The sequence below is a fragment of the Gymnodraco acuticeps genome, unplaced genomic scaffold (genome assembly GCF_902827175.1).
Source record: "Gymnodraco acuticeps unplaced genomic scaffold, fGymAcu1.1, whole genome shotgun sequence".
Lineage (NCBI taxonomy): Eukaryota > Metazoa > Chordata > Actinopteri > Perciformes > Bathydraconidae > Gymnodraco > Gymnodraco acuticeps.
In genome coordinates, this window is record NW_022991375.1 from 345,500 (window position 1) to 369,654 (window position 24,155).

Genomic DNA, 24,155 nt, shown 5'->3' on the forward strand with positions numbered 1-24,155 from the left:
CCTACAGCGAGAATGTGTAAAGGTGATTCTGATTCTTCTGATTCTTACTACCTGTCAAAGATGGAGAATCTATAACTCAAACTGAAACATATTTTTTAGAAATAGTGCCTTCATCTCAATACAATGGGGAATAATTGATTTGTTCTAATGAAAGAGAACATGTTTAAAATTGTTCTGGAGGGATTGGATTCAGCCTTCTCATTTCTGCAGTGACTCACTATCACCTCTATGGGGAAAAAGTGGTACAAGACAGCGATGGTCGGGGCTAGTCAGTTAGCATGCTAATTTCAATGTATATATCTGCTAAATACATAGACATCTTTGACATAATGTTAACAGTGTAACAATTTCCTATTCTGTGGATATTGTTAGCGTTGTGTTGATTTAAAGTGGTTTCATCCCTCCGATTATATTTATCTATTTGCACCTAATTATCCCTAAATTCCACCGGGTCCTTCTGTGCCGCGTTACGGCCGCGATCGCGGCCACTCTAGTCAATGGGTGCTATTCCACCAGACGCGCTGCGGTACTGCTAGAAGCGTCCCAGAAGTGTCTCGGCTCTGGGCTCCGCTAACGCGACGCGTTGCATAGCGCCGGGCAAGAAGTGGATCGGTCAGAGCATCCAGTCAATCCCCAAAATAAACTAATTTTGCAGACCCTACCTGCCAGCGATCTCCTCCGGTTTACAGGCACTGTGTAAATTATATATATATAGAATAATTATGATGATGAATGCATTTTTTTACCACTAAAATACAGCAACACATCTTGGATTCATGTAGTTTATAACTGGAATATTACAATTATTATTAACTTTGTGTGCACAAAGTAGCCTGTCCAGGAAATATATATGCTCAAATCAACAAAAACTGCGAGGCGGCACGCAAGACGCTCCGCTTCTGAAACGCGCCCGGTGGGTTATGACGCTGGAGGAGGTCGGACCAAAACCGCGGCGCTGCCGGACCCGGTGGAATCCCGGATTAGGCTATAGCGCGTAAGCTTGCTCCAAAAGTATGTCCAAACTGTAGTTAAAGAAGTTTTTTCATAGACTAATACTATACGAGAGAAGGTAAACATGCACAAAAACACAAAATATACTCTTTACAAAAACGTTATGTTTTCGGATTGTGTCATTTAAATGAAATGGTAATATATGCGGAGTTGCTCTATGATGAGCGAATGTATCTAGTCTAACCAAGTCAAATGTTATTTGCACAGCAGCAGTCTGGCTGATGGACATAATTGTGTTCATGACAATTTAAACATTTACTTTCAATTCATTCACAGTGTGGTATAATGAGACAATAACAAGCTACAGATGCGGACAGGTGCCGGTATGATTTGACTGAGGGGGACGAAAAACAGGCAGAGCCCAGCGCTCTGAAATCTGTGATGCGACCAGCTGGCCTGCATTGTTATCACCCAGGGAGAGCGTCTCTTCAACCCCTGTTCATACTAGGAAACAGCCGTGGACAGCTGCTAAAGGGAGGCCTACAAACAATCCTCCTAAACCACCAAGTGTGCCAATCCAGAACAGATACGCTCCACCGACACAGAACTGGAGATCTCTTTCTGATTACCTGGATAACCTGTCCTCTTCACACAGCAGGGTAAGGACCAATAGTTACTCCAAAAGTAAAAGGCTACAGGGAAAGCTAACGACTGAGCCTGAAACTCTGATTGTGGGTGACTCTGCTGTAAGAGATGTAGTAAGAACAACACCAAAGTACTCTGTTTTCCCAAGGATATGGTCTCTGACTTGGCTGAGAAGATACTGCATATTGGGGCCGAACATCCGAATGTGAAAAATGTGGTACTGCACATTGGAACAAATTATGTTGTGAAACAACAGTCAGAAGTGCTTAAAAGAAGACTTTAAATATCTGCTGACCTTATCAAACAAAAGCGGAAGCCTGTTAAAAGGCAAAACACTGACTAATAGTTTGACCAAGAATGCAAGACCATCAGAAAAGACCTGAGAAAAATAGCAAAGGAAAAACATCGGCAACCAAACAACCCAGCCTTACGCATTAGATACAATGAAGTTTTAAACAAATATGAATGTACAATAAGGAACAAAAAACTAAATGATACCCACATGAAACTTGAAGATATTGAGAAAGCCATTGATCAAAATCAATTCTGGGATCTGTGGAACAACTTCAACACAAAACAACCACAAGCATTACCCATCCAAAACGGTGACATCTGGAGAGAACATTTTGAAAGTTTGTACAAAGACATACCAATAAATCTAATGAATTCAGATCAATGTATTACAAAAGAAAAACTCCAAACATTAGAAGAATATCATTCTTCTCAATGACTTCGGAAGAATTGACCACACAGACACAATCTCTCCGGCCAAGGAAAGCTTGCGGCCCAGACAACATTAAAAACGAAATGCTCAGATGCAGCACCCCAGAGATGCAGGGAACAGTGTTTAAGCTGTTCAATATCATATTGCAGTCAGGATGTTTTCCTGACATCTGCTGCAAAGTGCTCATTTCCCCCATTCATAAGATTGGAGACAAATCAGACCGTGGCATCTGTGTCAGCATTTGTCTGGGAAAATTATTCTGTAGTATTCTAAATAAAATAATACAAGATTTCCTTAACCAACAATCCATCTTGAGTAAAAATCAAATCGGCTTCCTTCCAAAACACCGCACCACAGACCATGTATATTTACCCTTCACACTTTAATTAACAAACATGTACACCAAACGATTTATTTTAAATATTCACTTGTTTAATTGATTTCAAGAAAGCTTTCGACTCTATTTGGCATGAAGGGCTCTATTATAGACTTCTACATTGTGGTATAGGCGGCAAAATGTATGATCTGGTTAAATCAATGTATTTAGAAAATAAGTGTGCTGTTAAAATTGGAGACAAACAAACTGAATTCTTCACCCAGAGAAGAGGTGTTCGTCAGGGTTGCAATTTAAGTCCAACTTTATTTAATGTATAAATAAATGAACTTGCTGTTCAGTTGGATCAATGTTGCTCTTGGCCTCTCCCTCCTAGATAGAGAGGTGAAGTGTCTGCTTTATGCTGATGACCTTGTTCTGCTGTCTCCTACTGAACAAGGACTACAACAACAGCTGGACATAGTAGACCAGTACTGTAAGAACTGGGCCCTGGCAGTCAATATGAAGAAAACTAATGTCATGACCTCAGTGTAGAGGCACTCAAACAGGAGAACAGTGTGCTCCGTGTTCAGTTAGCCAGTTTACCATAAATAATCATATCATTGAACATAGTATGAGTTATACTTTGGTTTAACCATAACAGCATCAGGAATTTTCAACATGGCAGTGAATGCACTCAAAGAAAAAGCCAGAAGAGCTCTAAATGCAATTAAGAGATCATTTTATAATGTCCAAATTCCAATTTAAAATCTGGCTAAAAATCTTTGATAGTGTGATCCAGCCCATTGCGCTGTACGGTAGTGAAGTATAGGGTCCACTCAGTCACCAGAGCTATACCTGCTGGGACAAACATCCAACAGAGTCTTTACATGCAGAATTCTGCAGATACATTTTACGTGTACAGAGAAAAACACCAACAAATGCATGTAGAGCAGAATTAGGCAGATACCCACTGATAATTAACACTCAAAAGAGAGCACTAACATTCTTTAACCACCTTAAATCCAGCCCCCGAGACACCCTCCACTCCAAAGCCCTCCAAAGCCAAGAGCTAAACCCAGAAAAGAGTCCCCTATGTCAGTTGGTGCTGAGGCTAACTGCCCCCTCTCCACTCTGACCAGTCTCTCAACAACACTGCTCTCCAAACACCAATCACAGTCAAACGCATTATAACACAATGTTAAGACAACTATTAACAACATTGGAAAGAATAATTAAAACCCAGATTAGAATGTTACCTGGCTCTAAACAGAGATTATGAACTGGCAGAATATCTCTCTACTGTCAGAGATAGAAAGCAGAGACAGATCCTAACCAAGTACAGGCTCAGTGACCACAAACTGGCAATCGAAACAGGAAGGAGGAGAGCACCGGTTACTTGTATTTTTGTTGTTAGCATCTGGTTAGCTAGCTGCTCTAAAACATATAAGGAGCTGTTTCAATAACAATTTGCTGCCCTAGGCAAGATTTTAGCTGGCGCCCCCCCCCCCCCCCAAAATGCAGACACTCACTATGACTCGTGCATGCATGCACGTGCACGGTTGTGGCATGACCACCAAAACAGAAAGATATGGACACAAGATGTGTGCAAATGTATTTAGTTTCATATCCATTTGAACATGATTTAAGTGGGGGGTGGACCTAACCTCCTCTAGGGGGGTCCGGGGGGCATGCTACCCCGGGAAGATATATATTTTTTAATATTGAAGTTAAAAGCATCAATCTGGTGCACTTTGAGAGCAACATTAAGAGATCTATGGATACATCTCAACATCCATATAAAACAGAACTGTAAACAGATTTTCTTTTTATTTATGGGTATTTTACAAATCACCCCCCTTTTAAACTGTATTCTTGTTTATTAATAACAACTTTTTTTTACTGTCATATAGTATTTTATACTATAAAATACTATATAGTATAATAATCGTGCTTGCCTTTCCGATTATCAGATGGCAGTTAAAGCAGCCAAAACAGAGTATATTTCTCTGTTAATCTCCAAAAACAGCCATAAACCTCAAGTTCTTTTTAATGTCCTCAATTCGATCATTAATCCTTGTGATGCCTCTCCAATTGTGTCATCAACTACTCTCTGCGATACATTTCTTAAATTTGTTATCGAAAAAGTATCTGTTCTAAGGCTAGCCTATACTAGTGCTACCCAGACCCGGCGCCAGAACAAATCTGAAGGGAGGGCATATGATTTTCATGGGAGGGCACACAAAACCGTCACGTGCTGCGGGCCTGCGGCACAATATATCAAACAGCAAGGCCAACAGCAGTGCGTAAAGACGCACACTTATCGCAAATAGCCTACATACATAAATAAAGGGCAACATAGCAACCACTTTGAAACATTGTGTGCGTGGCAGCACAAACACTGGTAAATCACGAGCAAGGCACACTGGTTAAGGATGGCAGCTTCCTCATCGTTGCACTCAGAGAGAAATAGAGACGGACACGATGAACTGTTTAACCCGCCTTGGGCATGGTTTATTTTCCTATGCACTGCAGGTGCATCCTTTCGCTCAGCCGAGCTAACTTAGAACATTATTTTGGCCAACTCTGCATCTTTGTACTGCAGCGTATACTCAAACAGCGATAGGAAGAGCCCACTGCCTGACTCGGACATGCTGTGGAGTGAACCGTGGTCACCTCTGAGAGGGAGTTGGTTGACGGCTAAAAAAGCTATAATATCAACGACAGCTGACACGTAATAACGGTTCCGTGCCAGCTGATCTGCACCAAAGTATTAATTTCCTTATTTGTTTCCTCGCGTATCTGTCTCTCTCCACAAACTCTCACATGAAATGTGTTCTTTTGATGCAGCATGCATTAGCAGTCCTTTATCAGTCTGTAATGCGTGTTTCCAGTCGCAAAAACCTTTGACAGTAAAAGCCGCATCAGATGAAGATGTATTTACTTTAAACTGTCTACAGTGGAAACAAAAGGCTGCGTCTACTTTTAACGAATATTCAAGCCATGGTCTGTTGCAAAAGGTCATGCAAAAGTGCGCTTCTTTCCTGAAAACAATCTCCCTGGATAACGATCCAGTTTCCCCTGGTTGGGTTTATTAACCCCAAGATCATCTGGGGCTGTTGGTCTTTGAGCGGTTGCTTTTCAGCCAATTTCTGATGTCCATTTTGTAATTCAAACAGAAATGGGAGTCTACACAGAATGCACAATAAACAAACAAATCCAGAAGGCAGCAGAGTGTGACGCTGTGATTGGTCTAAATGTGGACGAATCACAAATCACAACAGACACATGAATTTATTTGACATAGCCTGCGATTTTTTGTTTAGTTACTATCTGACATCAGATACATCGTAGCATAAAAGTTCACAGTTTATTTATAATTACAAAAATAAAAACATTTTTTAAAAAAAACGTTATAAATAATCAAAAACGTGTATATTGGGGGAGGGCAGGAATGTCAAATGGGAGGGCCTGGCCCTCCCTGGCCCTCCCACGGCGCCGGGCATGGTGCTACCCCAGATCCTGCTCCCTTTCTGTGCCCTGCTGTCCTCGACCATTTTGAGCCTGAATCCCTCTCTTCTCTCTCGGAAGTAGTCAAGCACCTGCGGCCGACAAACTGTATCTTAGACAGCATTCCTTCTCGCTTCCTGAGAGATGTTTTTGAATCAGTTGGAGCAAGTGTTTTATTGCTTGTAAACACCTCTCTTAGCTCAGGATGTGTCCCAGCTGCCTTCAAACATGCCGTGGTTAAGCCACTACTTAAAAAAAGAAAAATCTCGATCCCTCCATTCTCGCAAATTTCAGGCCCATCTCCCAGCTACCCTTTTTATCTAAAGCCTTGGAGCGAGTAGTCTACGCCCAGCTGCAGTCGTTTTAAACCACGCATGTTATCCACGAAAAATTTCAGTCTGGCTTTAAACCTATGCATAGTACTGAAACAGCCCTTTTAAGAGTTTTTAATGATCTGCTCTTAGCGGGCGATTCAGGCAGCCCAGCTGTCTTGGTGCTGTTAGACTTAACTGCTGCCTTTGACACTGTGGATCATAGTATCCTGTTGTCACGGCTTGAACAGTCCGCAGGTATTACAGGCTCTGCTCTTGCATGGTTTAGGTCTTACCTGACGGACCGTATAGCTTCTCAGTGCAGCTAGGTTCCTTCTCCTCTGCCAAAGCCCCTCTTACCTGTGGGGTTCCCCAAGGCTCGATTCTGGGCCCCATCCTTTTCCTATTGTATATACTGCCCCTAGGTTCAATTCTCACAAAACATAATATCTCCTTCCATTGTTACGCTGATGATGTACAGATGTACCTGCCTCTCAATCAAAATGCCAACTCACTACAGCAGTTGAAGGACTGCTTAATGGAGATTCTATAACACATAGGTGTGAGCAAGCTCTCTGATTGGTCAATAGGCGTGTTTGATTCCACGATCAAACAACGATCAAATAGAACGTGCCTTTTCACAACAAGTCAGTATCCCTCCGCGTCTGAGAAAAACAGTATACCATTGGGCCGTTCAAACTGGAACAAGAAAGCAGCGGAGAAGTAACGGGGCAGAAACCCTCCCTTTTACACAGCGGTCCAGACATAGACATCAAACGGCAAAACATATTCAGTGTGCAGTTCCTTTGGCATTAGGGCAGGGATTTCTAGATACTTTCCAAGGTTTGACATAATTAATTGTGCTACTTTTAAAGCAAGCAACGTTGTTTTCAAATCTGTAATCAAAGAGGTCCGTAAAAACACTATCGACCAATCAGATTGCTTGATTTGACTTGTCAGTTTTATAAATATATTTAAATTTCTTCCGTTACGAAACAAACTTACAAAGCATAAGATGGAAACATTTAAGATTAACTTCGACCTCCGGGGGGGCCTTACTATGGAGGAGTGGATTGAGGAGTGCCTATCTCCAGAAAAAAAAGCACATAAACGACAACATGCAGAGCTACGTGAAGAGCAGGTAGACCAACTGGAGAAGTACCACCATTGAAAAGCTTTCTGATGCGGGTCTTGAAACAAAGCAGAGAAATTATGACCGGTACGAAAGCTCTCTCCAGAGCTACTGAAAGCCCAATCTCGGGGACCGGAGAAAGTGCGATAATATATTATTTACTATAATTCTATTATATCAATAACTGTAAGCGGGGTAGCAGGAGTGTTTGATCGGCTATCGTTACCATAGGAACTACTTTCTAGGAACTACTTTCTGACGGAGATTAACTCAAGCAGAAAGCGTAGGTTTGGTAGCAAATTAGACCACATTATGAAATTATTTTACGATATTGTTGATTACAATGATAGTTTGTGTAATAGAAAGTACTCCAGTACAGGCGTACGGACCTCGGCGCAAGCGCCTCGGTCCTGCCGCAGTACTGTCGTACCAATAATGACGTTCAAGAACGGCCTCTCGTGTATGATTGCTTAATTAAATCCTGGCTGAGCCAAAACTTCCTTACCCTCAATGAGAGCAAGACCGAGGTCATCTTTTTTGGACCCCAACCAACAGTCTCCCCGGTTGATATTCTGGGCTCCCTCAATAAAAATATCCTCCCCTCTGTCATGAACCTTGGAGTGACCTTCAACAGCGCCTTTACATTTGATAAGCAGGTTAGCACTGTAGTCAAGACCTGATTTGGGGTGCGCAATATAGGCGTAGTTCTGTTAGTATAAGATAATAAGATGTACTTTGTTGATCCAAAATCGGGAAATTGTGTTGTTATGAAATCAAATCCTTTTTTTTTTCTATCTTTTTTTTCCTTCCAATTTTCGGCGTGCCCCATAGGTTGATGCGGCCTTAGCATTCGCCTCTACTGCCTATGCCAAGGGCCGGCCCTGGGAGAGTCCTCTGCTGTCAGACTGAGAGACTGATAACTACAGCTCAGGTGAGGTTAAGGACTCTCTGAGTGTTTAGATAGTTAATTTAGTCTAAGTTATCTCAGTGGGTGTCAAACAGTTTGGTCACCATTTATGTAAACACATATTTCCATTTGAGGGGGGGAGTGATTAGTAAAATATGCATGAATAAAAAGAAAAACAATTTAAATAGGTGAAAAAGGGTAAGATAAACTTTTAAAACTTGTTGAGAGCTAAAACTCTTTGCTTCTGCCTCAAAGAGGAGCGGAGGGAGAGTAGGGAGACAGGAGAGGCTGATTCAGGAGCACAGACACACTCACAACTATAAATGAACCAAAAATAAATAAATAAACAACTTTCAATTTTTTTTCATATTGGATATAGTATGTTATTGGTTATGGCCATGTTCTTAGGATTTTATGATTATTTAAATGTGACAGTTCTGTTTCATATGGGTGTTTCCATAGATCTAGTCTATTTATTTCCCCCTCAAAGTGCACCAGATTGATGCATTTAACTCCAACATTTAAAAAAAAATCTTACCTGGGGGGCACCGGACCCCCCTAGAGGATTTGAGGTCCACCCCCAAAATGTGTTCACATGGATAGGTTCCCAAATACATTTGCACATTTTTAAATAGTAACTCCTGTCCATATGTTTATTTGTGGGTAGTAGATTTAAACTATAGGGCTATCACTATGGGCAGCAACGCTGTCAATATTCACAAATAAATCCAGTAAAATGGCATAACACTGTAGTGGCCTGGCTGGGTGTATAATTGCCGGCCTGACTTATTGTCCCAGTCCCAGAAGAAGACGACATGTATCAACAAACCACCGCAGCCCGGACTTGTATCGGAGCAGTGGAGGAGTGATGAGGTATCTAGAGATCTGAGTCCAGCGGGCTGCTTGTGTTTCTGTTCATCAGGACATCATATGACCAGCAGATCCTGTGTGAACGCTCTACGTTAGTCAGTGGACGTCCGACAACATGCACACTAACTTATATTGCAGCTATAGGCTATACTTTGGTTTAAATTGCGTGAATAAACTAGCTAGAGTGCTCAAGTTAATTACATTCATCCAATGTCAGAAGGATTACCTTTTAACAAACGTTGTAATGCTTTTCTTTCATTTCAATTTGAGTAAAACATTGAAGATATAACATTGTATTGTTTTCTTTTTACACTGACTCAGATATAATGAAAAGACTACGTCAGTCGAAGCTCAGCTTTGGTAAGGAAGAGACAGGACAGGCAGAGAGAAAGAGAGAGAGAGAAAGTGATGGAAATCAGGGAGGAACTGCAGGTACAGTCACACAAAAATAATGTAGCCTTAATTACTCAGCTGTACAGAGCAGCAGTGGTACAAACCAAGAACTATGGCAAGTCTGAGAATAATTTCATTGTAATTCAAATACTAAAACTACACACTCATCATGTCTCATCATTTCTATATCTTGCTTAAACCCACAGTGTGTAAAACAGGCCCGGTAGAGAACAGGGCTGGGATGTCCGCAGTCCAAAGCAGAGAACAATGTCAGAGAAAGTAAAGTGAGAGATTAGTAGTTATGTGAAAGTAAGCTATGCACACAGAATAGTTTATGTGTTGATGTCTCTGAGAGCTGAGAGCTGCTGGATCTGTCTGCCCTCAAAGTGCCAGGGATCTACAAGGACTTCACCGCTGCTTCTGCACCTTAGGTATCCCTGTGAGGTGCCACTAGTGGACTCTGCTCTCAGTAAAGTTCAAGCTGGCAGTCCCTTGTCATATGAACATCACCATGACAGCTAGAAGTCACACCGCTGCCCACCAACATGCTCCACCACCATGCTCCACCAGGCCATATCTACCACTGGCTGGCTACAGACTACAACCATCTGCATGCGTTTGTTGTTGTTGTGAACATCAACAGCCAGGGCCGGTTCTAACCAATTTGCTGCCCTAGGCGAGATTTTAGCTGGCGCCCCCCCCTGCCAGAAAATCGTTCAGTAGAACAAATAAAAGTATCCAAGGAATACACAATAGAATATATAAAAAATAAATGAAAAATCTCTACAAAAGACCAATGCACTACAAAAACAGAAACGTATTGACATAGGTCATATTCATCAAAAAGGCTTCAAATGTATTCAGTATTATATGAACATGTTTTAATTGGGGTGAGGACATCACATCCTCTAGGGGGGTCCGGGGGTATGCCCCCCCGGGAAGAAATGTTTGAACATTTAAAGTAAAATGCTTCAATCTGGTGCACTTAGAGCACACATTACTAGAGACCTGATCTAGGGGGTACAACTCTAACGGCCCGTCCACACAGCGGCGTGCGTTGAAGCTTGCCGGCGGGCGTGTCTGAAACTCGACCAACAACCAATCACATGAATCTCCCGCCCCTGACATACAAGCAGCGGTTTGATTGGCTAGAGCTTGTACTGGCATATGATTCGATTGGCTGACGCTTCTGCCGTGGCTTCAAAACTTGAACATTGCTCAACTTTTGCAGCGAGCCACGCCAGCAAAGTGACGTCACTCCATTCAAAGTGAATGGTGAAGCTTCCAACGCACACTGCTGTGTGGACGGGCCGTAAAACACCCATATGAAAAAGATTGGTTTACATTTTAATAATCAAATAAGTATGTGAACATAACCAATAACCTACCATAGCCAATAGCAAATAAATGCAACTTATTTTATTTTTGTTGTTCATTCATATCTTATTTTACCTAGTTAACATTTATTTATGCATATTTTTGTATCTCTCAAGTTTTAAACGATATTTTTGGTTTACTGTCCTATAGTATACATTGAAATGATTTCAAACCTGTTTATCCCAATAATTATAAAAGAGTGCCTTGGAAATATTTGTTTACATAAATTGCATTTATCTCTCTCGCTCGATCCCACACCCACTTTGGCTGTGAGCTGCGGACGCCTGATAAGCCAACACCCCCCACTTTCATCACTTACAGCGCCCATCGTACAGGGCAAATGAAAAGTGTAACCCGGGGTGAAAAGGGTGTTACCTTGACTTAATTATGAATGCTGTTACATCAAGGCCGAAAATTAGGATGAGCGCAAACAGTCAAAATGTTTTTTCCCTCCCAGAGCTGCCAGCGCAGCGCCCCCCCCCCCCAGATCTGGCGCCCTAGGCGACTACCTATGTTGCCTATGCCAAAAAACGGCCCTGACTTAACCTAACAACTTATTTAATTTGTTTTCACAATTACTAATGTCATGTTTTTTTTTATTCTTGAAGAGAATGTCTTTTTTTCTGGCATTCTTCCAGGATTAACAAAAATAAGAATAACATTGAGAACAATCTTTGAAGTAAATGGCTGTTGTTAAACGCTTCCCACATTTACTTCAATCGTACAATAGAAAAGATAAAAGTATCCAAGGAATACACAATAGAATATATAAAGAATAAATGAAAAATCTCTACAAAAGACCAATATACTACAAAAACAGAAACGTATTGACATGTTGGTAATATACATCAAAAAGGCTTCAAATGTATTCGGTATTGTATGAACATGTTTGAATTGGGGTGTGGACATCACATCCTCTAGGGGGGACCGGGGGTATGCCCCCCCGGGAAGAAATGTTTGAACATTTAAAGTAAAATGCTTCAATCGGGTGCACTTTGAGCACACATTGAGACCTGACCTAGGGGGTACAACTCTAAACACCCATATGAAAAAGATTGGTTTACATTTTAATAATCAAATAAGTATGTGAACATAACCAATAACCTACCATAGCCAATAGCAAATAAATGCAACTTATTTTATTTTTGTTGTTCATTCATAACTTATTTTACCTAGTTAACATTTATTTATGCATATTTTTGTATCTCTCAAGTTTTAAACGATATTTTTGGTTTACTGTCCTATAGTATACATTGAAATGATTTCAAACCTGTTTACCCCAATAATTATAAAAGAGTGCCTTGGAAATATTTGCTTACATAAATTGCATTTATCTCTCTCGCTCGATCCCACACCCACTTTGGCTGTGAGCTGCGGACGCCTAATAAGCCAACACCCCCCACTTTCATCACTTACAGCGCCCATCGTACGGGGCAAATGAAAAGTGTAACCCGGGGTGAAAAGGGTGTTACCTTGACTTAATTATGAATGCTGTTACATCAAGGCCGAAAATTAGGATGAGCGCAAACAGTCAAAATGTTTTTTCCCTCCCAGAGCTGCCAGCGCAGCGCCCCCCCCCCCCCCAGATCTGGCGCCCTAGGCGACCACCTATGTCGCCTATGCCAAAAAACGGCCCTGTCAACAGCTGCCCTTAAGGGGATAGTTCTGCATGGTCTTTAGAAGTGGGGTAGTATTGTATATCCATAATCAGTGTATTACCTACAGTAGACCAGTGGAGAAACATACAGGAGCAGAGCCATGTACTGCTGAGGACGTGGGCAGAAGCAACATTTATTTTATCCACCCAAAAAAGCTGTATCAGTTTAAGTGTACGCTATTTAATGCTAAATATAGCGATTTTTTCAGGTGGGCCTTCATTTTTGGGTGCATAAAATAGGTTTTGCTGCTGTGCTGGTACTCCTGTCTCTCCTACTAACTGGGGTCGGACCGCTGTCTTCTGGAGGTTATACACTGACTGGATAAGAACCTCATACAGCCCCACTTCAAACAATCCAAACTATCATCTTAAAGTCTCTTGAGGTCACCTGCAGATGAAAATATGCTGATTCAACACATATAGAGACAGTGACGTGATCCAAGGGATAAAAGAGAGAACAGACCTCTGTGTGTCTCTACCTACATGCACAGCTGCCTCAAATGTCTGTTGATATATTACAATTAATGTCAATAAACATGTGTGTTGAGAATTATGTCAGGTGTTTCTTAAATCACTGTAGTTGCTCAGAGTAATGAGATACAGATAAATAAAGCAATGATCATATTTGTAACCGACTCAAAATCTGATCAAGACAAAAAGCTTTTGTAACATTTAACAACATTTAGTACAATTCATTTTTCAAAATGGCTTTATTTAACACAAAAACATAATAGCATATAGTAACACAACTCCACAACCCCCCTAACCAAACACACATTTTAATCAATTAAACACTACAAACTAAATAAGCAAACTGAACCAAAACACAAAGCCTCTAACCCAGGGGTGTCAAACTCAAGGCCCAGGGGCCAAATCCGGCCCGTGACTTCATTTTCTGTGGCCCCACAAGAGCTTGCAAAGAATATTATATGTTTATTATACGGTTACATGATTTACAGAAGCACGTTGCCCATAAACTGCATGTCCCACAATGCATCTCAAATTAGACTTTTTTCTCAGAATTTGACTTTTTTTCTTCTAAATATGGCTTTTTTCTTAGAATGTGCCCTTTTCTCAAAAAAATGTTTTCAAGATGTTACTTTTTTTTTTTTAAATGTCACTTCCATTTAAAAATGTTTCACAATTTCACTTCCTTTTTTTTTTTAAATGTCACTTCTTTTTTTATGTTGACTTCTTTTTTTTCCAGAATTTGGCTTTTCTTTTAAAATCATTTTGTGACATTCTCACTGAAGAGACTTGCAATTATTTGCCCCAGACTTCTGCTTTCAGACGTAGTTCATTATTAAGTTATTATGTGATAATAATCTAATGCAGAGGCAATAATGTAATATAATTAGGGCTGTTACTCGCGATTAAAATAGTTACTCGCGATTAATCCCACATTTTTTATCTGTTCTAAATGTACCGTAGAGGAATATTTTTCAAGTTTTTAATACTCTTATCAACATATGAGTGGACAAATATGCTTTATGCTAATGTTTATTATTTTTTGAACAATGACAAATATTCTCATGAATATTAAACACAACAACCTCTGAACATTACAAATATTCGCCTCAATTCAACCTGGAATCTCTCTCATGCAATAATACAACACAAATGGTGTGTGTGTGTGTGTGTGTGTGTGTGTGTGTGTGTGTGTGTGTGTGTGTGTGTGTGTGTGTGTGTGTGTGTGTGTGTGTGTGTGTGTGTGTGTGTGTGTGTGTGTGTGTGTGTGTGTGTGTGTGTGTGTGTGTGTGTGTGTGTGTGTGTGTGTGTGATGGATCGTTGGAGCTATGTGCAGCTCAAGGCATATGCTCGAACGGGAGCTGCTATCATGTTGCGCGCACTATCCTTGCTGAGTGTGCTGACTTTTCGTACAATGTCTCACTGTCTGGCTTCCTGCATAAAGTCAAGTGCTCGGCGAAATGTCGCTCCTCTGTTTTCATTGAAACAGCTCCTTATATCCGTTAGCGCAGCTAGCTAGCACCAGATGCTAACAACAGCAATACACGTAAGGTATGCCTCGCTCGCTCGTGCCACACATACACACACCCTCCCGGTCCTCCCGATGGCCAGTCGGTGCCTGCCGGTGAGCGTGGAAGTGTGGTCTGCCGGTGTCGGTACCAGATGTGTTCGGGGTCCCAGATGTGTTCGGGGTCCCAGATGTGTTTGGGTGTATTTCCGTTATTAACGCGTTAACTTGACAGCCCTAATATATATATAAAAAACTTGCTCATCTTACTGTAGATGCTGAATTGGCCTAACAACAAACCACTTGCTCATGTGTGTGCAACTTTGGGCTGCATTTCATGCATGAAAGGTGCTATATAAATAATTATCGCTTTTTCATTCTGAGACTCATAAGGCAGTACTAGATTTAGTAATATTACCATGAATCTAGCCATTTATTTACCATATTTTATTGGAAAACAACTCTGAAACTCTGAAAAAGTTGTATTGCTAGTTTACAATATGAAGGCAAGGCCAATTCGACCGGTTGGTTGAGCATATTTTCGAAAAAAATAATTACACTCTTGTTACAAAAATGTTTTGTGCAGCAAGTTATATAATTATGTTCAGTAAGTGCTCTGACACTAAAATATGTCAAAGATTATATGGTTACCTTACAAAAGTTGACCAAAAAGAGTGATTTCTTCAGGAGTGATTTTTAGCATGCCAACTTTCTCAGTGGAAGCTAGCTGAAGAGCATTCTGTTCGAACCACAGTGACATCTAGAGGTTGTATTGTGCATAACGTGTCAACCAAACGATAGAGCTGGCTGAATCAGATGGAGTTACACTTTTTTATTTATTTTTCAACAAGATATCCAGACACAAAATGTGCTCTACAAAATGGTGGCGCTGGCTGTTAAAGGTTAAGACAGCATCATCATCAGGGCCGCCTTAATGCACGGGCTGACCTGGGCTGAAGCCCAGGGGCCTACGGAGATCATCATGAGCCAATAAAAAAGTTTTTTTTTAAAAAAGGTTTTTTATTTCGGATGTTTTTAAAAACATTTAAATAAACAAAGTCTTGGCTTTCAGAATATGAAACTTTTATTTCCAAAATCACACGATAAATACATTTTTGAAGCTTGTAAAGGGAAGATGACAGCTCTCACTCGCCACTCACTCCCCCTCCCTCCGGCTGAAATTATGAATGTAAGGCGTATAGTAATCATTAGGGGTGTAACGGTACACGTACCCGTACCGAAATTATTCGGTACGGGCCCTTCGGTTCGGTACACGTGTGTACCGAAGTGTACCGAACGAATATAACGTTAAACGTAAAAAATTGAGAACGTGAACAACTTCTTGGAAGTAATCTCAGGTACTGCGTCGCAGCATTCAGAGTAATTTGCTCACATTGGGTTCAACGCGTCATAGAGCGAGCAAGTCATTTAATTGGATGAGAGGCATACTATGAGAGCTGGTCAGAGGGACGCGTTCAAATGTAGTCAATAATTTGAGGAACTGTCGAAATGGCGAACGCAGATAAAGTTGAGCTCGAAAATCCTCCAGCATCATTGAAGTCTCCGGTTTGGGAACATTTTGGTTTCGCAGTTACGTACAAGGATGACGGACAAAGACAGGTGGACCGAACCAAAACTGTTTGTCGGCATTGTTCAACTAAAATTGGTTACGCGGCTGGCAATACATCAAACTTGCACACTCATTTGAAAAGGCATCACCCGAACGTGAATATCACCGGTACCAAAAAGTGCAAACCCAACTCCCACTAGCATTTAAGCCTCCACCACTCGCAAAAAGTTCAGACCAAGCCAAAGCTATTACAAACGCCAAATATCCTTATGTTGCCGTGTTAGCAAAGCGCTACCTGGCTGTATCTGCTACTACCTCTGTCCCTAGCGAGAGGGTGTTCTCCACAGCAGGAGACATTGTTAGTGCCAGCAGATCTGCCCTTTCGGCAAGCAATGTGGACAAGTTAATTTTTCTTTAAAAAAACATGACAATACAATGACAAGCAAGTCCTAATGTCAAACTGGCTGCTTAGGTACTAGTACAGTACAGTTCAAATACAGATTATTTCAGTTCATCGAAAAGCTGCACCTTAATGTTTATTTTATTATATTTTGTATTTATTTGAGTGAATACATTATTCACAGTTTAATAATAATTTAAAAAAAAAAATGTTATGTTTTGCGATAATTTTTTCTGCTGTACCGAAAACGTACCGAACCGAACCGTGACCTAAAAACCGAGGTACGTACCGAACCGAAATGTTTGTGAACCGTTACACCCCTAGTAATCATAGATAACACGGCAGGGTCCGTTACAGTTTGTTTTCATCTGGTTTCAAATAAACAAAGTCTTGGCTTTCAGAATATTAAACTTGTTTCGGCAAATTCAGATGATAAATACAACTTTGAAGCTTGTAACGGCATAATTACAAGCGGAGAACGGAGTAACTTGACGTCACAGCAGGCATAACAATAGCCGGTGTTTCTCGTGAGTGTTTCCCCCGGGAAACAAACACAATACACACAAACGCAAAAATACACAAACACACACACACACACACACACACACACACACACACACACACACACACACACACACACACACACACACACACACACACACACACACACACACACACAGACACGCGAGCTTCCCCCAGACCAGTAATCCAAACGAAAATATCTTCCCTCCGTAGTATTTTGATCATTTGCTCCGCTAATCAATCAGATCGATGGATTCCAGAGATTTTTCTCAAAAATGATGACTCCGAAACAGTCAGTGGGCACCACTTAACAGCCAATCAGAATGAGAATATGTTTCACATGTGACTTATTCAAATTGCGAGTGATTGAGTGACAGATGAAGGTTGTTTAGGAGAAAAAGTTTGAGAGTGGCGCTCAGAAAAGGAAATTGTTGAGGGAAAAGTAGTTTCGAGACAAGCAGCTCTTACAAAAAATGCCGAAGTTTACAGGTTATTTTAAACCTGTAGGCCAGGATGAGGAGGAAGGACAGATTAGTTCTGTACCGAGCGGTAGCGGTGCCGGCCGCGGGGCTTCGGAGCCAAGTAGGCCGTCTGGTTCTGATAGCGATGGAGTAGCGGGAGAGGAAAAACAGACAGGAGGGATGTTGGAGGAGATGGAGAGGACGACGAGGACTTGCTACGTGGAGGGGAGCCAACGGCAACCGGACAAATACATGAGGGAGGCCCGATACATCACTCATCTGGAGGAGAGGACCAGGCGGGCGTAGAGCAGAGTGGAGAAGTGCGACCACAGAGCCTGCCGAGGCTATAAATGACTTTGATTTGTTGTTTAAATAGGGGGCCTACAAAACCATCAGCCCCAGGGCCTGATGGCAGGTTAAGGCGGGCCTGATCATCATAAGAGGCCAACAAGAGTGACAGGGTGTGTCACTTTGCTGAAGGATATACCAGCTATCCAGGATATTCTCTGAAGATTTCCCAAGGGGTAAAAGCTGCTGCTGGAGTACTGACTGGAAGTAGTGCTGATATCATGTCTACCATATCCTCTTAAAATACTCTGTCCAACAATATAAGTCTAATGACACATTTTTATTTAAGATGCATTCTTGTACTAAGGAGGGGAATTTGAAAAAGAATACCTGAAAAAGTTTGTTTGTTTGTTTGTAGCCTTTATTTAACCAGGTGAAAGCCCCTTGAGATCAAAAGATCTATTTTTCAAGGGTGACCAAAGTACTTGTTGGTGTAGTTAAATAAGTATACTGAGTCAAACATCACTCTCATTAAGAATGTATGGCAGAACATCATTTTATCTCTCATCAAAGATAGCAGAAAACATGCATTATTGTACTCAAGAGGGGAGTTTGACAGAGTACGCAGTAAAAGTACTCTAAATAGTATTTATCAATCCTCAACCTCAAAGCTATTTTAATATAGTTTTGAAGAAAAAACCCTCGATGCTGACTTGACCACGCAAACGGGAAATACGGCCGCATCAATTCAGCAGTGTCAGTAACATCAAACAGAGATATACGCATACTTTATAAGATAGGGATTCATGGCTGACAGTGCAAGACAGATAGCCAGACAGATAGATCGCGAGACAGACAGATCAACAGATCAACAGACGCGCACACACATACGCACCCACACACGGACAGACTGTCTTCTGCATGTTTTGCATGTAGCCATATATTCAATGTTGTGCAAGCACTGCACTGTCTAGCAAAGAGTAGGCTTTGAACCTTTATTTTGAAAAGTACAGCGCAATCATAGGGCAAACTAGCCAATCAGAAGCAAAGAGGCACTGGAGACACACCCACCTATAGAAACAAAACATTTAGTGGTATATTTGTTTTAACAGTAAGAACAGAAAACGAAAAAACGAGCTGAATTGCCGTTTTCCCGTTTTGGGGCAAAATTGCAAAAACAAAAAAACGACCCGTTTCTGGTTTTGTTTTTGTTTCAATTAGAACTAAAAAAACAAACGGTTAAAACGTACCTTCGTCCTTTATCTTTATGACACAAAACTAATCTCATACTTGCCTTGCTCCGCCTTCACATAATGCAACCGTTTAAGGCGTGTAGTGGTAGTTCAAAACACGATTCATTTATTTCCGTTCATTTCCTCCTGACCTACAATGGTAAGTAGCTGCTTTTAACTGCTTTCCTTTGCTAATATTTGAAGTATTTCTGAATGAATTATACATTGTGGTGATTGACTCCGACTCCCGTCTCTCGGCACTACATTGATAATTTACTTTCAGTTGTAACTTAGTGTAAGTGTTATAATCATGGTTTAATGTGTCGTGTGTTATTTCTCACTTTATTTTTCCATTTCAAGTGATTATTTGCCAGAGAATAATTAGTACTCCGATATCATCTCTACTATCAATCATGGTCAAAGCCAAAATCATTTTAAACACACTGTTTTTTTTCTTTTTAAAACTGACCATGCATTGGCTCTTGAAGTCATAACCTAAACTTTAAAGATATCTCAAGACTTGAGATTCTCAGGTGAGGTTGAAAAGTAGCCTTTCCATAATGTTTAAAATGTGTTTAGCTTGCCAGTCTTAAACAACAAAAATGTTGCTAGCCCCAAACTTCCTCTTTTAACTGGTTGCATGCCTGGACAGTTTCCAAATAATTGAAGGGACATTTCTAATGTGGGACAGAAGAAAGCTAATCTAACACAGTTAAAAAGTAAAGACCATCAATTGTCATCCTGATACATGTTTCTCCATTAAAGGTTACAAATATACTTTGACAACAATATCTGATTGATTTTGGGGTAAAACGACGGAAACCTGCTTAGTGCAAGTATGCAGTTTGACCAACTAAGGACAGTCCTCTGATTTAGCCTAGACAATCTTATTACCTTAAAAGGTATATCTGAAGTTATTGTGTTTGAATCCAGAGAAACACATCAAAACCAATCTTGAAAATCTCATTCAAAACTCTTGTGAGGCTTTTTTTCTGCTGAGGAGAACAACTCAAAGTTATCAATATTTCTCTGTAGATTCATGAGCATTACACAAAGTCATTTGATCCAATATGTTTATGGAATTATACTTTAAAGGTTTTTTACACAAATTAGATGCTTTTCCACTTTATATGAAACATGACCTTATTGTTATCACAACGTTTTGACTAAATCGTTTTTGGTTATTGACTAAAAGTTATCAGCACACTTATCACTAAATTCATTTATTTCCATTCATTCACTCCTGACCTACAATGGTGCTTTTAAGTGCTTTCCTTTGCTAATATTTGAAGTATTTCTGAATAAATTCTACATTGCTAATTTACTTTCTGTTGTCAGTGAAATGTGTTATAATCATGGTTTAATGTGTCGTGTATATTATTTCTCACTAGGCTGCTAATGCTGAAGAGCAGAGGTGAGTCAGCTGATTACCTGAACTTTACACTAATACTGACTTGTCATTTAAAATGACCAAAAACAACTTAACACTGTCTATATATTATTATAGAGAAGAAGAATTTGAGGAGAGGACAACGCCTTTCAGAACAAATGCTTTTCTGATTATCGACAAAATGATGGAGCTGAATGGCTCCTGTGCAAATCGAACTATACAGTTAGTAGATGAGGTATGTATGATGTGGCTTTTATGAACTTTTGAAATTATGTGTTTTTTGGGCATAATGCATCCTTCATAGAGATTTACAGTTACACATCTCTTTTTTGACAGATTCTTCACAGCATTTTTTTTTTGGGAAGGATCAGTTTACCACCAATTTCACCGGAAGATATTGTGAATGATGACGAGATGTACAATGAGTTGAAGAACACCTACCCTCTGCCTTTTGAACTGTATTCCTCTCAACTACCCAGGAGGAGTCCATTCTCATGTGTGCTAGACATGGTAAGATTAGTTTGTCAATTCTTCTATTTATATAGTTGCTTTCCCCCCTTAAATCATCCTGAAATATAAGAGTTGTATGCACATATTCAAACATGAAGTATGACATAGTTAATTACCAGCTTGATAACATTTCTAAATTATTTTCAGATTGTTTTCCTGAAAGGACGAGAGAACGAAAATGAAATAAAACAGAAGCTTCAAGAGATCATCAGAGAACTTGGCCTTGATAAGGGGGCTCCTCTGGTCTCCTCCACCATCTGCATCTCTCAGAAGAACCCAAGCTCAGCCAGGTACTACGGGGTCTCCATGTCCACTTCTAGCAAGGTTTCTAGGAAAATCATGATTGCTGCGTCTTGTCTTCCTGGTAGCTGGGACAGTTATGTTGCTGGTGCAGTGATGACATTCAATCAAAATATGAGCAAGAAGCCATATTTTGATGGAACCATCAAACTGCCTCAGCCTGTAACGTGCCAGGCGTTTAGCCTCCACGGGGGAGGAGCACCAATGGATCCTTGCAAATCATGTGTGGAGTTGTTTGGTTTGGGAGGACACGACACGAAGAGGTTTCCCTATGGCAACTGTGCTGAGGTTGAAAGTGTGAGCGACTTGTTTAAAAATGATACAGGAGTTAAGGAGCAAGCACGACCAACATCTGAGCTGTGCACACCTGCAAACAGGAGCATGGCAGAGAAAAGTGTCAGGGATGATCTCAAGGTTTTGCTGAAAACATTTAAATTCCCATGTGATTATCACTTCTACATCCCCTCAGCGTAAATGAAGGGGAGAAATATTGGACATTAAATATTGACAAGTCTAATTAGCATGGTCTTTTCATATTTAATGACATGACAGATATCTTGTGACATTATTCACAAATACTTAACCTTCAAACAAATTATCTAATTTTAATCCTTTTATGTAACTCCTGTTCTTCAATCAAATACATCATGCTTTATCTTTGCTACTTGTTATGTTTGACAGTGAATATATAAATGCAAATGTTTGTCAACTGTCTGAATGAAGCATGCAGGCAATGATGTATTGATCATGTTGTTAACAATACATTCTAATAACGTAAACTAAGTTGCATACATTGTTTTGTTTTTTTCTCCTGCCACTTCAAGTGGTTCTTTGCCAGAGAATAATAAGTACTCCAATATGATCTCATCTATCCTTATCTGGTCAAGGTACAAATCATACTAGACATAAAGTTGGAAACTGTTGTTTTTGTTAAAGTCTGACCATGCATCGGGTCTTAAAGTCATTGACAACATATTTGAAGATATCTCAAGACTTGTTGAAAGTCGAAAAGCAGCCTATCCATAATGTAAAAAATGTGTTCAGCTTGCCAGTCTCAAACAATACAAATGTTGCTAGCCCTTAACTTCCTCTTTTAACTGGTTGCATGCCTGGACAGTTTCCAAATAATTGAAGGGACATTTCTAATGTGGGACAGAAGAAAGCAATTGATTCTCACAACACAGTTCATTGGGTTTACTTTGACTTTTTCCCATGAATACAGAAAAAGTAGAGATCATCAATTGTCATCCTGATACATGGTTTTCCACTAAAGGTTCAAAATATACTTTGACAACATTATCTGTTTAATTTTGGGGTAAAACGACGGAAACCTGCTTAGTGCAGGTATGCAGTTTGACCAACTATTAAAGGACAATCCTCAAATTTAGCCTAGACAATCTTATTACCTTAAAAGGTATATCTGAAGTTATTGTGTTTGAATCCAGTAAAACACATCAAAACCAATCTTCAAAATCTCATTCAAGACTCTTGTGGATCACATGACTCCTGTTCTGAAGTCTTTACACTGGCTTCCTGTGTGTCAAAGAATAGATTTCAAAATACTGCTGCTGGTTTATAAAGCACTGAATGGTTTAGGCCCAAAATACATTTCTGACCTCCTGCTAAATTATGAACCACCCAGATCTCTCAGGTCTTCAGGGACTGGTCAGCTTACTGTCCCCAGAGTCAGAACTAAACATGGAGAAGCAGCGTTCAGTTATTATGCTCCAAATATCTGGAACAAACTCCCAGAAACCTGCAGGTCCGCTGCAACTCTGACTACTTTTAAATCCAGGCTGAAGACTTTTCTTTTTGTCGCTGCTTTTAATTGAACTATTCATATCTTAAACTGCACTGTAACTTTTATCCATGTACTTTTTATTTTAATGTTTATTTTATTAGCTTTTCTTTTTAATGACTGATTTTAAATGCCATTTTTTGTAAAGCACTTTGAATTGCGTTGTGTTGGAAAGTGCTATATAAATAAACTTGCCTTGCCTTGTGAGGCTTTTTTCTGCTGAGGAGAAAAACTCAAAGTTATCGATATTTCTCTGTAGATTCATGAGAATTACACAAAGTCATTTGATCCAATATGTTTATGGGATTATAGCTACTTTAAAGGGTTTTACACAAATTAGATACTTTTCCACTTATATATGAAACATGACCTTATTGTTATCACAAAGTTTTGACAGGTTGTTGACTAAAAGTTATAAGCACACTTATCACTATCACATTGAAAATAAGAATTAGGACATTTCAATCCAAATCATCAATTCTATAGTCAAAGTTAAGTCAAGTTTCATTTTAGTTATAGCTAAACCTCACTTTCTCAATGGCAGATGCAAGTATCAGCGAGAGAGCAGCAGCGCATTTACAACTTGGAGATATAACCACTATTTTCAATTTATGGGGATAAAGGACGTACAAAATATTACGGTCAAATGTAAACTGTGTGCAGGACAGAAAGCATTGTCCACATCGAATAACAGCAATGCCAATCTCCTGAAGCACCTAACTAATGTACATGGGGCTATAAAACTAGTCGCCAAAGACCCCACCGTCTCAACCACCGGCAGTGACCCAGATGGAGCAACACCATCTAAACAGCCAAAAAACGATTTTTTCAAATCGCCACATGTCACCCAGAGTCAACTAAACAGATTGCCAGGTATGTTGTTGAGGACATGCTGCCCATCGCAACGGTCGAGTCTGTT

At 40.2% G+C, this 24,155-nt stretch overlaps 1 protein-coding gene across 2 annotated transcripts; it reads left to right on the plus strand.

Annotated features, from left to right (window-relative positions):
• Positions 1-1,023: 1,023 nt before the first annotated feature.
• On the plus strand, positions 1,024-22,221 carry LOC117562815. Of its 2 annotated transcripts, XM_034240716.1 has the most exons (6): positions 1,024-1,610; positions 8,418-8,517; positions 20,630-20,652; positions 20,746-20,863; positions 20,965-21,138; positions 21,286-22,221. In XM_034240716.1, the coding sequence occupies exons 2-6, from the start codon at positions 8,452-8,454 to the stop codon at positions 21,910-21,912; spliced, it is 1,008 nt and encodes a 335-aa protein (XP_034096607.1). In that variant the 5' UTR covers positions 1,024-1,610; positions 8,418-8,451; the 3' UTR covers positions 21,913-22,221. The 2 variants fall into 2 exon arrangements, with proteins under 2 accessions (XP_034096607.1, XP_034096608.1); XM_034240717.1 differs by lacking the exons at positions 1,024-1,610; positions 8,418-8,517 and adding an exon at positions 19,128-19,398.
• Positions 22,222-24,155: the final 1,934 nt, after the last annotated feature.

What these genes read in the sequence shown, in the direction of transcription:
- LOC117562815 (XM_034240716.1), top strand. Translation starts at nt 8,452, where the DNA reads ATGCCAAGGGCCGGCCCTGGGAGAGTCCTCTGCTGTCAGACTGAGAGA. An exon ending in GCTAATGCTGAAGAGCAGAG is followed by an intron (nt 20,653 to 20,745) that starts GTGAGTCAGCTG and finishes ATATTATTATAG; the next exon opens with AGAAGAAGAATTTGAGGAGA. An exon ending in CTATACAGTTAGTAGATGAG is followed by an intron (nt 20,864 to 20,964) that starts GTATGTATGATG and finishes CTTTTTTGACAG; the next exon opens with ATTCTTCACAGCATTTTTTT.